Source organism: Lygodium microphyllum, chromosome 5, assembly GCF_053477565.2.
Source record: "Lygodium microphyllum isolate KBCC chromosome 5, Lygodium_microphyllum_v1.1.10, whole genome shotgun sequence".
NCBI classification, from domain to species: Eukaryota; Viridiplantae; Streptophyta; class Polypodiopsida; order Schizaeales; family Lygodiaceae; genus Lygodium; species Lygodium microphyllum.
In genome coordinates, this window is record NC_141139.1 from 61,234,586 (window position 1) to 61,249,732 (window position 15,147).

Genomic DNA, 15,147 nt, shown 5'->3' on the forward strand with positions numbered 1-15,147 from the left:
CTACCTTCTCCTCAACAAATGCAGGCATAGGATTATTATGGTCATAGAGCTGCTTCACCCAGCGCGGCGATGACTTTTCCGGTGGGGTGATGTCAGGTTGGTGAACTTTGTCCTCATCATCTGAAGATGATGCTTCCTCCTCCTTAAGGATAGGGATAGCTCTCGGGACAGGTTTATAGTGGACTACTTCTTCGCTTGATGATAAAGTGGAAGAACTTGCCTTCTCCTCCTCCACTGTATGCGGCTCCTCTTTGAACACCACATCACGGCTTGTGATGATCTTCTTTGCCTCTTGGTCATATAATTTGTAAGCCTTCTGCTCATCACTATAACCCAAGAAGATACATTTTCTGCTTTTTGGTTGTAACTTGTTTCTCTTCTCATCTGGAACATGTGCATAACATTCACATCCAAAAATTTTGAAATGTGAGACAGATGGTTTCTTACCAGTGTAAGCCTCATGAGGTGTTTTTCCCTTGAGAGCCTTTGTATAGCTCCGATTTAGAATGTAGACTACAGTATTAACAGATTCAGCCCAAAAATGGTTAGGCAATCCTTTGCGCTTTAGCATGCATCTTGCCATCTCCACAATGGTGCGATTCCTGCGTTCCACAACACCGTTCTGCTGAGGTGTGTGAGGCGTCGTCAATTGACGCTTGATCCCTTTGCTCTTGCAAAAGCCTTCAAACTCCTTTGAGTTGAACTCACCACCACCATCTATTCTAAATTTCTTCACACTTTTCCCTGTTTCATTCTCAACAAGTATTAGCCATTCTTTAAACTTACCAAAAGCTTGAGCCTTATCAGGAAGGAAGTACATCCACATCTTCCTACTGTAGTCGTCGACAATCAACATAAAATAAGAAGATCCCCCCCAAGGCCTGTGTAGACATCTTACCACACAAGTCAGCATGCACCAACTCTAGAGGAGCCTGTGCTCTATTCTTGCTTTCTTATGGAAATGCCTTTCTGTGTTGCTTGCCCATCATACAAGCTTCACATGGTTCGTTCAATTCAGTTATTGTAGGTAGGTGAGCAACCATACCTTGCTTTTTCATCTCCTTCAATACTGCAAATTCGATGTGTCCAAACCTTTCATGCCAAAGCTTACTTGTGCCCACTCCAACGGTGGCTGTAAGAGCACTTAGCTCATACAGGTTGTTCCTTCTTTCTCCTTTGCGACCAATTGTGCCAGCACTATCAATAATTTCTGCACTTGTCTTCTTGAACCTCACTTTATGACCAAGATCAGTTATGGCAGCAACTGATAAGAGATTTCTCCTGATTTTGGGAACATACAACACATTTGAAAGCTTTTTGACTTCACCATTTGAAGCAACAAAAGAAATAGTACTTGTGCCCGTAGCAGGGCATTTAGCATCATTTCCAACCGTCACTGTGATGGATTCTTGTAGAGGCTGCATAGAACTATATAGACCTTTTTTGTTGGTCATGTGACGGGAGGCCCCACTATCCAACACCCATGAGTCAGTGGTAGATTCTTCTTGCACCGAGGAGTACACTTCCTCAATGGTCGCCATGAATAATTCCAACTCTGCTTCAACCGTATTGGATGTCTCTTTCCCTTTACTTTTAAGGGTACCATTCTTTTCATCTGCCTTCTTGATACAACAATCTGCAATTGCATGTCCTTTCTTCTTACAGTAGAAGCACTCTCCTTGAAACTTCTTCTTGCCGCCCTTCTTCTTTTTGTCACCATCATTTTTGGTAGAGGAAACACCTTTGCCTTTTGCATTGGCAGAGAATGCAGCATCTCCATTGTTGCTTCCTTCTCGGGCTTTCAGCATCAACTCCTCCTCCATTAATAATGCACAAAACTTCTCAAAAGTCAAAGCTTGAGGTCCCACCTGAGTATTAAGGGCAGTTACTAGTCCATCAAACTTTTGTGGACAAATCCGAAGACACCTCCGAGCTAGCTCTTCGCTAGTCTTTTGTATCCCAGCGCCGCCAGCCATCTGGTCGCGCAGATTCTTAATCCGAGTGATGAATGTTTCAACCGTCTCTCCTTCAGCAAACTTCTCCGCTGCTAGTTGATTCTCCAAGTTTTGAATCCTTGTTTAGTTTCGTGTTTCATACTAACTCCTTAGTACATTCCAAGCCTCTAACGCTTTGGTTGTATGCTGAATCAAAGTCAAAACACTGTCAGAACAGCTTGTAACTAAGGCACACAATGCATCTGCATTCCTTCATTTCCAAGCTCGCAGAAGATCTGCATTCGGAGGAATCATCACACTAGGATTTGATGGGTCGGGGGTAGGCTGTGGTTCTGCGTCATTCCCCAGCACAGTCTCCAAAAGCTCATAAGAATCAAGGATAGTTGTAATTTTGAACTTCCACAAGGTGTAGTTTGTACCATCTAACTTGCCTTCGCTGAAGATTGGTAGACGAATCCTCAGTGTTTGAATAGCCGGTACAGCAACACCACCTCCTGCACCGCTTCCGGAAGTCGACATAGTTTCTCTTTGCTGTTGAAGCCTTTGCCTCTTGCATGCTCTCCGATCTCAAGAGCCCCCTGGGCTCTGATACCATGTAAAATATTATACGGTGCAGTGAACAGAATCTGAGAAAGAGATAGAGAGTACACAACAGATAAGAGGAGAATCAGTAAATTCTTTAACTTCAAACAACTGATACAAAGATGGCTCTGTCCACCCGTGCGCTTCCACTATGTGAAGCTTAGATGGCGATCTAGACAGAAGATAGGTGAAGAGCTTAAGGCTAGCTGGAACAACAACTCTGACTAGGTGAAAGATAGATAATCAATAGCTATGAAGGGGTTTAGCTTTTATAGCTTGTGAAGGGGGTCATGATGGATGACCTTCCATATGCACTTGTGTCTGTTGACCTTCCATGTGCCCATGTGTCTGTTGACCTTTCATATGCACATGTGTCTGTTGACCTTCCATGTGCCCATGTGTCTATTGACCTTCCATGTGCACCTCCACTAGTTGGCTAGGAAATAGGGGAATATTCCCTTTACCATTGGCTAGGACCCCTGATAACTCTCTTACCCCGCAACTCGATGCAATGTGCCTCGATTTGCTACCAGCTTAACTACTCTGTCTAACCCAAAGATTAGACCCACAATGATCACCTTTTTGCCATCCGGTCACATAGACCTCATCTGATATACAAGTCAGGACTCAACCAATGTCTAGGCTCACATTTGGCTTCTCCTCATAATGGGGGCCTTACATCTCTATTGTATCTTGTGTTAAGTATTGCAACAACAATCAATCCCAGAGTTAGAACTAGCATCAAACCCTACTATAAAAATAGTAGAAAATGAAAAACACAGAGAGGAAGGAGTATCTATGAGTAAGTGGGAGAAAAAAAGCAATGAGCATCTATCCAATCTTGCCCAAATTGATCTTTGCAAATAGACAATAGCAAGAGTTAGTATTTACATGAATGTATACTAAAAAAATAGTAGAAAATAAGAAAATACGGAGACAGAAAAAGAGAGGAAGAGAGAGAAACACTTATACAAACTCACCCAAAATGATCCCTACAATAAAACAAGGGTTAAAACCAACATTATGTTGTATTGAAAAGATAGCAACAAAAAAAGCCATATATATATATATATATATATATATATATATATATATATATATATATATATAGAGAGAGAGAGAGAGAGATTAGCACATTCACCTCTTGCTCCAAAACTTCTCTCTTTTTAATTGTCAGCTTTTCATTTCATTATAATCATGCTCATGTAAGAAAAATAGTCTTCTTCCTCCTCTTTTTGTATCCTTATGGCAATACAAGGATAATTGAGAAAGCACATTTACGGAGGATATTAACCTTTTAAGACATCTAACTTAGTATTCCATTATGAAGCTTAGATGATGGCGATCAAGACAGATGATAGGTGGAGGGTTTAAGATTGGCTAAAAGAATCCTAATTGGGCGAAAGATAAATGATCATGCTTCTAAAGGGATCTCCGTTTTATAACCCGTGAAGGCAGTGAGGTTGGTGTGATCAACATACCATATTATGAACCTTGACTAGTCGATCAAGGAATATTTGCTTTATTGTGGGCTTGGGACATTGGCCTCGACTACATGTAGTGTTCCTTGAGTCGCTACAAGCTTAACTACTCTATCTAACCCAAAGGCTAGGCTCACAAACATCAACTTTTTGTCATTTAGTCACAGCCCTCATTTGATATACAAGTCATTATCTAACCCATATCCATGCTCACATATGGCTTCTCCTCATAATGGGAGCCTTGCAACTTTGAGCACCATGGATTATTGGTGACACCTTACAAGGATGGAGCATTAAGCATATCTAACAAAACTCAATCTTTGATACAAGTTATAACAATCACTACAATGTATAAGAGTACAACATACAAACGATCATTTGATAAACAAAAGCAACTATGATATAATCAAGCAAAACACCATCCAACACCATTCCACTCAACCAAAGTACCTAAATTCCAAACTCTAAGTTGCCAATTCATTCTAAAACCTTTGTGCCAACACCTTTTCTATTTGAAAGCCATAAGAATGAAATAAACCTAAAATGAAGGCCATAAAGCTAACTAAGCTACTTTGTGATGAGATTTGCAAAGTTTTCTTCGTGCTACATCCTACTTATTGCTATATAAAATGTCCCACTTAATACTCCAACCCAATCCTTTGACATTTATTGTATCACTTATGTTCATTGATTCTTGCCTTATGGCTACAATTGTCTTTATGTTTCCAATATCCTACAATATCCTATAATGACAACTTAATATCTCAAATTTGGTTGATTCTTATATTATTACAATTCAAGTCCCATTGTTCCACTCTTACATCCGTGGGGGTGGTTGTCTTGATTCACCACAATTCCAAACCGTTCTATGTGGAATCCATGCACAATTGTTTACACTTACATATTTTTTCTACAATTCTTATCCCATTGTAATCTTTCTCCAATCCAACATTCTTGTCTTTTTCATGGTTACAAGTTTCTACTACAATTCTCTTGCTCAATTGAAAACTACCATAAAATGTTATATTAATGCTTTTTCTAAGTTTTCTTCTATGCATAAGGTGTGTGCTCACACATCACTTCAAAGTTCACATACTATTGAATTGTATTTCACACAATTCTCCCTTGTTAGGATATTTTACACATTATGAAGCTTAATTGGAAAACCTCTTCGTAAGACCCTTTAAAGAAAACCCAATATATAAAGAATTAAATCCAATTCTTTATGGAAAAATAAAGCAGTGGTTCTCACAAGATAGAAACAAAAGCTTAAGAGAGTTTTGATAGAGATTTGACACAAATGAGCTATATATTTAAATGAATAAAATAATACTTGAATGGAAAATTAGGACTTGCTTGTGAACACAAAGATGTCAAGTGAATTGCTTCCATACGCTAAATTATACTCCTGCATATTGGTTATCAACTCAAAGGCGTGCAGTGAATGGTCTTCTTTCAAAAGGGCTCAATCCTTTACTGGTATTACTAACTATACCTTCACTCCTCAAAAATTCCAAAACTATTGATGCTAAGGCTATTTGATGTTGGTGGTAATCATGATCTGCACCCTCCAAAATTTGAAGCCTATGGTTGGCTATCCATTTGTGAAACTCTTTCGCTTCTTCATAACTGACAATTTCATCATTTAAGCCATGTACAGTCAACACTCTGCAAAAATGAAGGAAACCAATATTATCCAAATAAACTTGCATAAGACTTGACGTAGAAGACTTGTCTATGACCTTCTAGTACTTGATGCTTATAGGTAGTTTCAAATTTACGAGTATTAACTATTATGTAGACACCTCTAGGTTGAGAAAAATTTTGTACTGATTCACAATTCAACTACTTAAGAGTAACAGTTTTGATCATGGAATATTGTACATTTGATGTCAAAAATATCCAGATGATGGCAATTGATCTGAGCTCAAGAAAAATGTAAATGGGTACACTGGCATAGAAAAGCAAGATAAACAAGAAAGGAACTTATACTAGCTAAAATTTGGAGCTGCATAGAGCACTTTTCTACAGGCCAAAACTACATATATTACAAGGAAACTCTGAAACCCCAAAATTTTCTAGATCTAATGCACATCTGACTTGCCAAGACAACATCCAAATACAGAGGAAGTTCACATCTGAAGCTTTTATGTGACCCTACAAATTAAAAGGCCATAGAGTGGCAATGTCTATGTGACCTTTGCAATGTTCAAGACATATCAGCCTCTCATAGAAAGGTCAACAAATTCTTATATGTAGTCGCCAACATGTATACAATTATCATGGCAGTTTCTCTTGGGGCTATACTTGTGCACCCCTAACCCCCCCAAAAAAAACAAGACCACCCAAAAAAAAGAAGGATATTGAACCTGACTTGAGACCATATGATAACCAATTGGACATTGCTACTCACATCCTTGACAAATTGTTGCAACTTTGGCTGCCTAGATCCCAAAAAGGGAATCCCGAGTTTCTGAATGTGCACAATGCACCCTCTAGATCACTACTTTGTCTCCACATGACACATATGACACACCCTCCAAATCACATCTTTGAGATTAGGATTAGGGTTTAGTGGGTAACCCTACGTACTCACAATTTGCTTGATGACAAGGCATTTGAGTAGTGCTTGACATATTATGCATGATTTTACCAAAAGCTGATGAGAAAGGTAAGTATGTTTTGAACTATGCATAGATTACTTATGGATTAGTTGAACAAGCACATTCTAGCAATCAAATTTTTTGAGACACGATGAGTTGTGCTATGCATAGGATCCTTAAAGGCCTTTGGTAGTCAAATATTGGTCTTACATATCTAAGATATCTAGCGATTGGGCTCAAATTTGTGGACAACGTAGTTTTGATGGCTGGTTTTGAACCACAACAGAATTCAAATACTAAAGGAAAATTCTTCATCTACAATGTATATTAAGGCAAATGCATTCATATGAAACATACTTACCTTTTTCTTAGCTGAAACCTCCAAGAGTAAAGCTGAAAAATGTTTGAAAACTGAATGCATCGAGAGACTGCCAATGCATCTTCGGCCCATTACACACCGGCCGAGAGTTCCTACCACCCTAAAACCATCCGCAAATTGGATTACAGACAAGGCATGATGATTGTTAACAACAAATGTGAGCTGAGATCTTGGTTGATCCACTTGTTCTCAATACCTCTGGTTTGCAATTGGTGGTGGTTCAACTCCTGTCAACTGTGAATATCACTTTTAATATGAATAGTCTTGTCCTTTTGTGCAGTGGGCATGGACAGAAGGCTGGTCAGGTCCTTTTGTGCTATGGGTGTGGACAGAAGGCTAGGCAGAGGAGATCCCCCAACCAGAAGTGTCCCCATCAAGCGCAAAACCACAAGCCTGAAGTGTCCCCATCGAGCACAAAACCTAGAGCCTGTAAAAATGTGACACATACCCCTGCAGACATTTCCTTTTTTGGGAAAAGTGGCCATCCACTTGTGTGTGTAACCAACCTTAGAGACAAAACTATCATCATTTGTAGTAGAAACTCGATTTTATCTCATCTCTGCAATCTCCACAACCATATGAAGAGTACAGAAATTAAAAAATCAAGAGAGTATAAAGAGGATTCATTTGAAGCTGTATCCTCATACCATCTACCTCATGGGTGGCCAACCAACTCCTCTCTTGCTTGTCCCTATTTCTATCATTGTCTTCTTGCAACTCTCTCTTGCTTCTCTTGCAAGCAAGAGTCCTCCCCTCATCCTAAAAGAAGATTGGTCGAGACCTACTGACCTGTCTCCTCTAATGTGCCCTAAGACAATCCGCTAAAAGAAACTAGACTACCAGGCCAGTGTAATGTACTTTCTGAAGCATATTCCCCCATCATGCATCGAGGGGATCCCGATGACCTGAGGAAGGGAACCAAGCAAGGAGGTGGGGACTATACCATAACCCTCTTGCAAAGGTCATCCCTCTGAATGATACATCCAAAAGATCAATCAATCTGGGCAATGTGGGGTATGAAGTACTCGTTGAGGTCAAAGAAGTGATCTGTCAGAATTGTACCATCATCTAGCATGGAATAATCCCTGCCCTTGACCCACCTATCAAAGAAAGCCTATGTGGTCCAAACATCCAATTGCTGGTGGCAAGTGCTATCTTAGACTACTCCTTCGAAGTGCGAAAGCTAATTGTAAAGCAGCCCCTTCCCCAGCGGGGTTACTTTCAGAACCCTCGAATGGATTCCTGAGACAGCCGCATCTATTATGTTTTATAAGGAGTGCATTAATGATTGATCACTTACCAATCAGTAGGCCAGAGATGATGCATCAAAGGCAACCACTTTGTCTCTGATGTCCATCTCTACATCAGGATCAACGAGTAGAAAAGCATTGGCTGTAGAAACTGTGGGGGTCGTACTGACGTCCTTAACGGAGGAGGACAGACTATAGTCTCACTAATTGAGTTTTCTCCCTAGTCCCTGAGCCTTGCTGATCTTGTAAGGTGATATACAAGTATACCACTAGTGAGGGCACTGGGGAGTAAAAGATGGATGGCTGAAAGGGAATGACGACAGGACTGTGTGTTGCAATAATGAAAGACTTCCATAAAATAGGCACACAATTCTTAATGACCTAGGTCGGCATACATGTCCAAACATAGCTTGGACAGAGCTCCTAATGCCCCTCAGTGACTCAATGTAGGGCTTACAAGTAGAAGATGGACTATTGCAAACATCTTCCATGCACTCCAATTACTCAAGGCACCTTAGCAAAATAATATCATGGAGTGAGCATATCTGGATAGAAGCTTGTATAAATAAGGGCCTACCTGCAATGCTTCGGTATTGAGGAGACTGCCAATTTCATGTCAGTGTTCAAACGATCTTCCAAATTTCTTTTTGTGACACGATATTCGACATTACCTGTAAACAACAATACTACATAATAAATTAAACGAAAGAAACAATTTTTAGAGGCATTGCACCCAGTTACTTGTTTGAAATATCCATTACCGTATTTATCTTTTACATCAATGTACCCATGCTTTACAACCAACTCTGCATAATTTTTTCCCAGCCGCTTTCTCATTCCCCTTTGAAGGTGAAAGCGACCACTCACATTTACTAGTAAATCAACATCCATATATTTGGATGCATATAAAAGCACTGCATTACCACCTGCATGCATATACAATCAGCCTCAAAAAATAGTTAATAACAAACAAAGATATGGAAGAGTAACACTACTTCCTATTGATTTACAAAAATCTGCCTTGCTACAAGCAAACATCAATGTAATAACTTCCAAAAGAGGACCGCCGGTACCTTTGCTATGGCCAATGAGGACCCTCACCTTGCGTCCTTGTTCTATCCAGTATGTTACAACAGACCGAACATCTTCTGCATCTTTCCAGTAATTACCATACTGAAACTCTCCTTCACTCTCTCTGGAAAACAGAAATTCATATATTCTGCATGCAAAAATACACTTCATATCGAACCTCATGAATAAAAAGTCTCAAACAGCATTACTCACCCACTCCCTGGAAAATCAAATCTATAGACACTTAGGCCATGTTGAAGAAGCGTTGATGCCAAATTAATCAGAACAGCATGCTCCTGCCATCATACACATCCATTCTCTCTCTCTCTCTCTCTCTCTCTCTCTCTCTCTCTCTCTCTCACACACACAGAGACACTTGCACACGTGTGTATCCCCATTGGTTCCAGCCCAGTGGACTACATCCTTAGCTGCATTGAGACAATGGAGTTAATCAGATCTTTCACTATCCCACCCTGCCCAATTGGAGCAGACCATGCCTACATATCCCTCACCATATCCACCTCTCCATACCCACAAGTTCCAACCACCACCCACACCCAGCCTACCACCTTCCATTTCACACATGAGCTAGCTGACATATATAGTCACCACATCTTTAGTGGTCTCACCTAGTTCGAGCAAACTGCTCCCCTGGTGACACTCGCCTCCCAAACTCCATCCAACACTTTGCTGCCCTCCGGAGCTTCGCACACGCGCGCGCGCGCACACACACGCACACGCACACACACACACACACACACACACACACACACAGGCACTTGACCTAGGACCATACCCTAGAACCAATGGCAGAGGGCTAGGGCATATTAAAAAGAGAGAGGCCCATAGGCAAATGAGGATCCTCACTTGCCATAAACGTCAAGCATACGAGGAAGCATAGTACTAGAAACTATACCACCTATTAATAACCAGAGATGTGGCCACAACATGATACAAATTGTGGGAGCCACACCTCCCCACACCCATCAAGGACCTAGAGACGTGGCACTCCTATGCAGAGAACCCATATGATGTACCACACCAGCCGTTGATTCCAAGCCTTTACCTACCACATGCAGCTCCTTCACAAATGATATGATGAGGAAGATGATAGAGAACCTATAGCATGGACAATCGATGGATAACACAGGATGCAATGGACATTTCGGCCCCTCTCCTTGCTTTTGTGTTTGGTGTGAGTAAACAATGCGTACCATTGTGCCTATTCACAGGTTTGGAGATCTCCTAGATCCAAGTAATTACGGAACTAGTTATGGAGCACGGATGGAGGCAAAGCCAAATGCCTATGCAAAGAGAGGGAGTGTAAGTGCAAGGAAAAGATTGAGAATGACAATATTTGAACTTAACCAACACAATCAATTATTACCATGAAAATGAGAGAGAGAGAGAGAGAGAGAGGAGTCAACACCAAGTTGAGAGGGGAACCGACCCCTCCCCCTTGACACAAATTTATTGAAACAAAACCATGGGCATTTGCTGCAATTCTGAAAATTCTGAAAATTAGGGTCTTGAAACCCTAATTTTTGCCATCTCCCAACAGCAAGTAGATTCTCTTTTTCAGTGCTTGGATTAGATTAAGCTAAATAGAAAGTGCTTCTTGGATGAGAGATAGATAGGAGAGTACAAAGCATGTGGCTAAAATTTCAGCATGAGAGCTTATTTCAAATTAAGAGAGAGACCTCGTCTCTTGAAAATGGCACATGTCCTCTTTTAGATGCCACATGTCACTTTTCTAGCGAAATAAGCTTCCAAACCTTCTACTCTAAAAATCTCTCAAATTGTTAAGAATTTGAGATAGCTACTGAAGACACAATTATTCCTTGTAAAATTCTAGAACCTTTGATGCGAACAAAATCTCCATTTGAGGAACTTCCATCAATAGTAACCTCCTAAATTTTAAGATCGCCAAATTTTGCTTTTGGAGAGCTTCATTATATAGGTTTACAGATTCAAGGTTTGTTTCTTCGATCATAAGTATCTAGTTTCACTTTCTGAAACCACTCATTATATGGGCTTCTAGTCAATGGAGTGTAAAAGTCTTAGTTATCTGAGCTTTTTGGTCAATTTGACCACTCGACTAAATTTTTAATTTTTGTTGGGCATCTCGTCAATGACGACCCAAGTATAATTATAGAGCGTTCTGACCATTGTCCACCCTTAAATAGAAAGACGAATATTTGATCATATTTTGAAACACTTAAAAAATACAAATCACCTTTCAAAGTACATGAGCATCAAATTAATTTGAAATCATTGAGCCAATATGTCTTAGTAACAATTGATATACAAAAGGAGAAGTTGCTCAAATTTAGCTTTTGGAGAGTTTCATTATATAGGTTCACTGATTCATGATTTGCTTCTTTGATCATGAGCATCCGGTTTCACTTTCTAAAATTACTCATTAGATGGGCTTCTAGTCAATATGACTATTTGAGTATAAAAGTCCTAGTCATCTAAGATTTTTAATCAATCTAACCACTTGACTACACTTTCAATTTCTCTTAGGTATCTTATCAATGACACCTAAGTATAATTATAGGATATTCTGGCTGTTGGCCATCCTTAAATAGAAAGATGAACATTTAACCATATTTTGAAACACTTAAATAATACAAATTGCCTTTCAAAGTATATAAGCATCAAATTAATTTGGAATCATTGAGTCAATATGTTTTGGTACTATCTCACTTTGACTATTAGTTTAAGGATGATAAAAAGAAAAAAATGTAAACTTTGTCCCCAAATTTTCAAAAAGAGCTTGTAAAAAGAGACTAGTGGTTTGTGGATCTCTATCACCCACGATGGATTGTGATAACCCATGATACTTGAAGATTTTTTTTAATAAATACTCTAGCCATATATTGAGAATTGATAGTCTTCTTGACTGGAATAAAATGATCTTGTTTGCTAAACTTGTCAATAATAGTCTATATACAATACCGTTTATTGATTTTGGCAAGCCAAAAATAAAATCCATAACAATGCTTTTCCGAGGTTGGCTTGGAATTGGTAATGGTTGCAAAAGCCCTACAAGCTTTTAATGATCAAACTTAATCTTTTGGCACATAATACATTCTTTGATAATTGTTCAATGTCTTGTCGAAGACTTAGAAAAAAAAAACATTTCAAGTGCCTTGGTTGTGGCCAAAATACCACGATGAGCCATATAAGAAGCCGCATGGCATTCTTTCATTACTTTAAGCCTCAAATCTTTAGTAACACATGACTAATTCTCCATCAAAATAAATTCATCTTTGATAACATAAGAGTTTACCCTTTTACCAAGTTGTAAACTCTTCCAGATGATTTTAAAATCTTCATCAAAAGCATACATGTCCCCCATACTAGTAAAATCTGTAGGATGAATCATGGATGCTGCATGAATTTTAGGTCTTCTTCGCAGGGCATTATTACCTTGTTTTGCTTCCTAGGAATATGCGATATTTGAAATTTAAATTCAGCTAAACAATTAGCCCATCAAATATGCTTTTCAAAAATCTTTGGTTGGCTAAAAAATATATCAAACTGTCACGGTCCGTCTTGATGAGAAATTCTTCATCTAAAAGATAGTCTCTTCAATCTTTTAAAGCTTGAATAATGGCTATTAACTCCTTTTTATAGGTAGTAGTATTCTTTTTTGCATTTTGCAACCTGATGCTTGCATAAGTAATTGCATGTTTTTCCTGGTTTAAGACTATACCTATGCAACCTCTTGAGACATCACATTCCATAAAGAAAGATTTCGAAAATTAGATATCATTAAAATAGGTCCTTTGCTGATATAGAACTTTAGAGCTTCAAAAACTTCCTTCTCTTATTTGGTCCGTCAAAATGCCACTGCTTCCTTGGTTAAATCATGCAATGGTCCCAACAACCATTGCAAACCATTTAATGAATCTCCTGTAATAGGAGCATAATCCCAAGAAACTTCAAACTTCATGAACAGTAGTCAATTCTGGCCATTCTATAATAGCCTTGCTAGATCCATTCAAATCCCATCTTTGGATACAATATGGCCCAAGTAGTGAATCTCTTCTAAGAAAAATTTACTCTTTTTGCCATTCACATAAATTTTGTATTTGTGGAGTTCTTGAAACACTATTTTCAAGTGTTGCTTATGCTCTTCTTTATCTTTTGAATAAACCAAAATATCATGAAAGAAAATACTTGTAAACTTTCGATGTGCTCTAAAGATTCATTCCATCATTTTATTAAAGGTTGCAGGAGCATTGGTGAGACCAAATGATAACACAAGAAACTCATACAAATAAAAAGTTGTCCTGAATGGTGTTTTATGAATATCTTGAGAAGCAATTCTTATTTAATGGTAGCCACTCTTCAAGTCAATCCGGCTGAATACTTTGAAACCATCCAACCTATTCAAAATATCATCAATTCTTGGAATGGGAAACCTATTCCAAATTGTAATTTTGTTGAGGGCCCTGGAGTCCACACACATACACCTAGATTCATCTTTCTTTTGCACTAGGAGGACTAGGGAGAAAAAAGGTGAGGAACTAGATCTTATTAGACCCTTCTCTAACAGCTCATTCACTTGCTTCGTGATCTCCTCTTGTTGTGTTGGACTTAAGTGATAAGGTGGTCTATTTGGAGATGAGCTTCCACGAATGACATCAATGTGATGATCTTCTGGCCTCTCTGATGGTAACTTGTCAACTAAAGTGTCTGCAAAACAATCTTTATACTCTTTTAAGAAACTCATTCGATCCTCGCTCATATCTTAGATGGACTCTTCAATTCTAGACTCTTTGTTGGAATCTTTGACAAAAATCAAATATGAGGAAATAGACTCTTTCATTGCTTTATAAATTTGTATATGGGATAAGATGAAAATAGAGTTCTGTTCCACTCCCACATCAAAAGATATATTTTTACCCTTGAAAGGAAAACTAGACTTATTTTGATTCCAATCAATGGCTGGATCTATTCTTCTATGCCAAGGTATTCCTAATACAATATCACAATGACCAAGATCCTCCATGACAAAACTCTCATGATCTACATAATCTCCTATCTCAATTTATAGTTTCACAAGAATGGGAGTAACTTCAAACTCCATTCCTTGAAAAGCAACACCTGATATTTCGATGTTCTAAACCTCTTCTTTTGGTAGATGTAGAGCTTCAACAATCCGAGGATGGATATAATGATATGTAGCTTCTGTATCAAAATAAATAAGAATAGGTTGATTAGCAATCTTACCTCAAGCCATAAAAAGCTCCCTTTTCTCTAACAGAGCTTCATTCTATTGCAAGGATTCCTTAGGTAAAGCATTTGCTTGAGGTGTCTTTTAGGTTGGTTTTCCTTTTTTGCCTTATTAGGACATTGACCAACCATGTGTCGTTTTTCTCCACAAGAGAAACATCGTCCTTCTCTTCTGTATTCTACTAACTGTTGATATGTTAGCTTCTTTTTGGATGGGAAAGGTGGTCTACCTCCATCCTTATGCTTTGGTTCTTGTTTATTTGACTTCTTTTAGTCAAACATCTTGATCTTCTTCCTTTGTGGTTTTTCTTTTGAGGCTTTAATAAGCATCCATGGCATATGCAGTTCTTCAACTTCTAAGACCGCATCTTCGGCTGCTTCCAAAGTATCAAGCTTTGCCATCTTAACAACTCGCCCTATTGTCAAATATAATCCATGGATAAACTTTTTGATCTCCATATTGAAAGGATCTTCATTAAGAGATGTTAATTTAAGAGAAACAGTTGCAAACTTATTCATATATGTTTCAACATTGTCATGGGTTCCTTTCTCTCTTGAACAACTTTGAGCCACTAATTC

The 15,147-nt window shown here is 38.7% G+C and overlaps 1 protein-coding gene across 6 annotated transcripts in view; it reads right to left on the reverse strand.

Annotated features, from left to right (window-relative positions):
* Positions 1 to 5,308: 5,308 nt before the first annotated feature.
* Positions 5,309 to 15,147, reverse strand: part of LOC148035886 (uncharacterized) — a 70,988-nt gene continuing 61,149 nt past the window's right edge. For all 6 annotated transcript variants that reach the window (XM_087677899.1, XM_087677897.1, XM_087677900.1 and 3 more), the window contains 5 exons: positions 9,535 to 9,617; positions 9,324 to 9,445; positions 9,012 to 9,176; positions 8,828 to 8,921; positions 5,309 to 5,686 (listed from right to left, as the gene is read on the reverse strand). In XM_087677899.1, the coding sequence (XP_087534025.1) occupies positions 5,446 to 5,686; positions 8,828 to 8,921; positions 9,012 to 9,176; positions 9,324 to 9,445; positions 9,535 to 9,617 (705 nt within the window). In that variant the 3' untranslated portion in view covers positions 5,309 to 5,445. The remainder of the gene's footprint in view (positions 5,687 to 8,827; positions 8,922 to 9,011; positions 9,177 to 9,323; positions 9,446 to 9,534; positions 9,618 to 15,147) is intronic.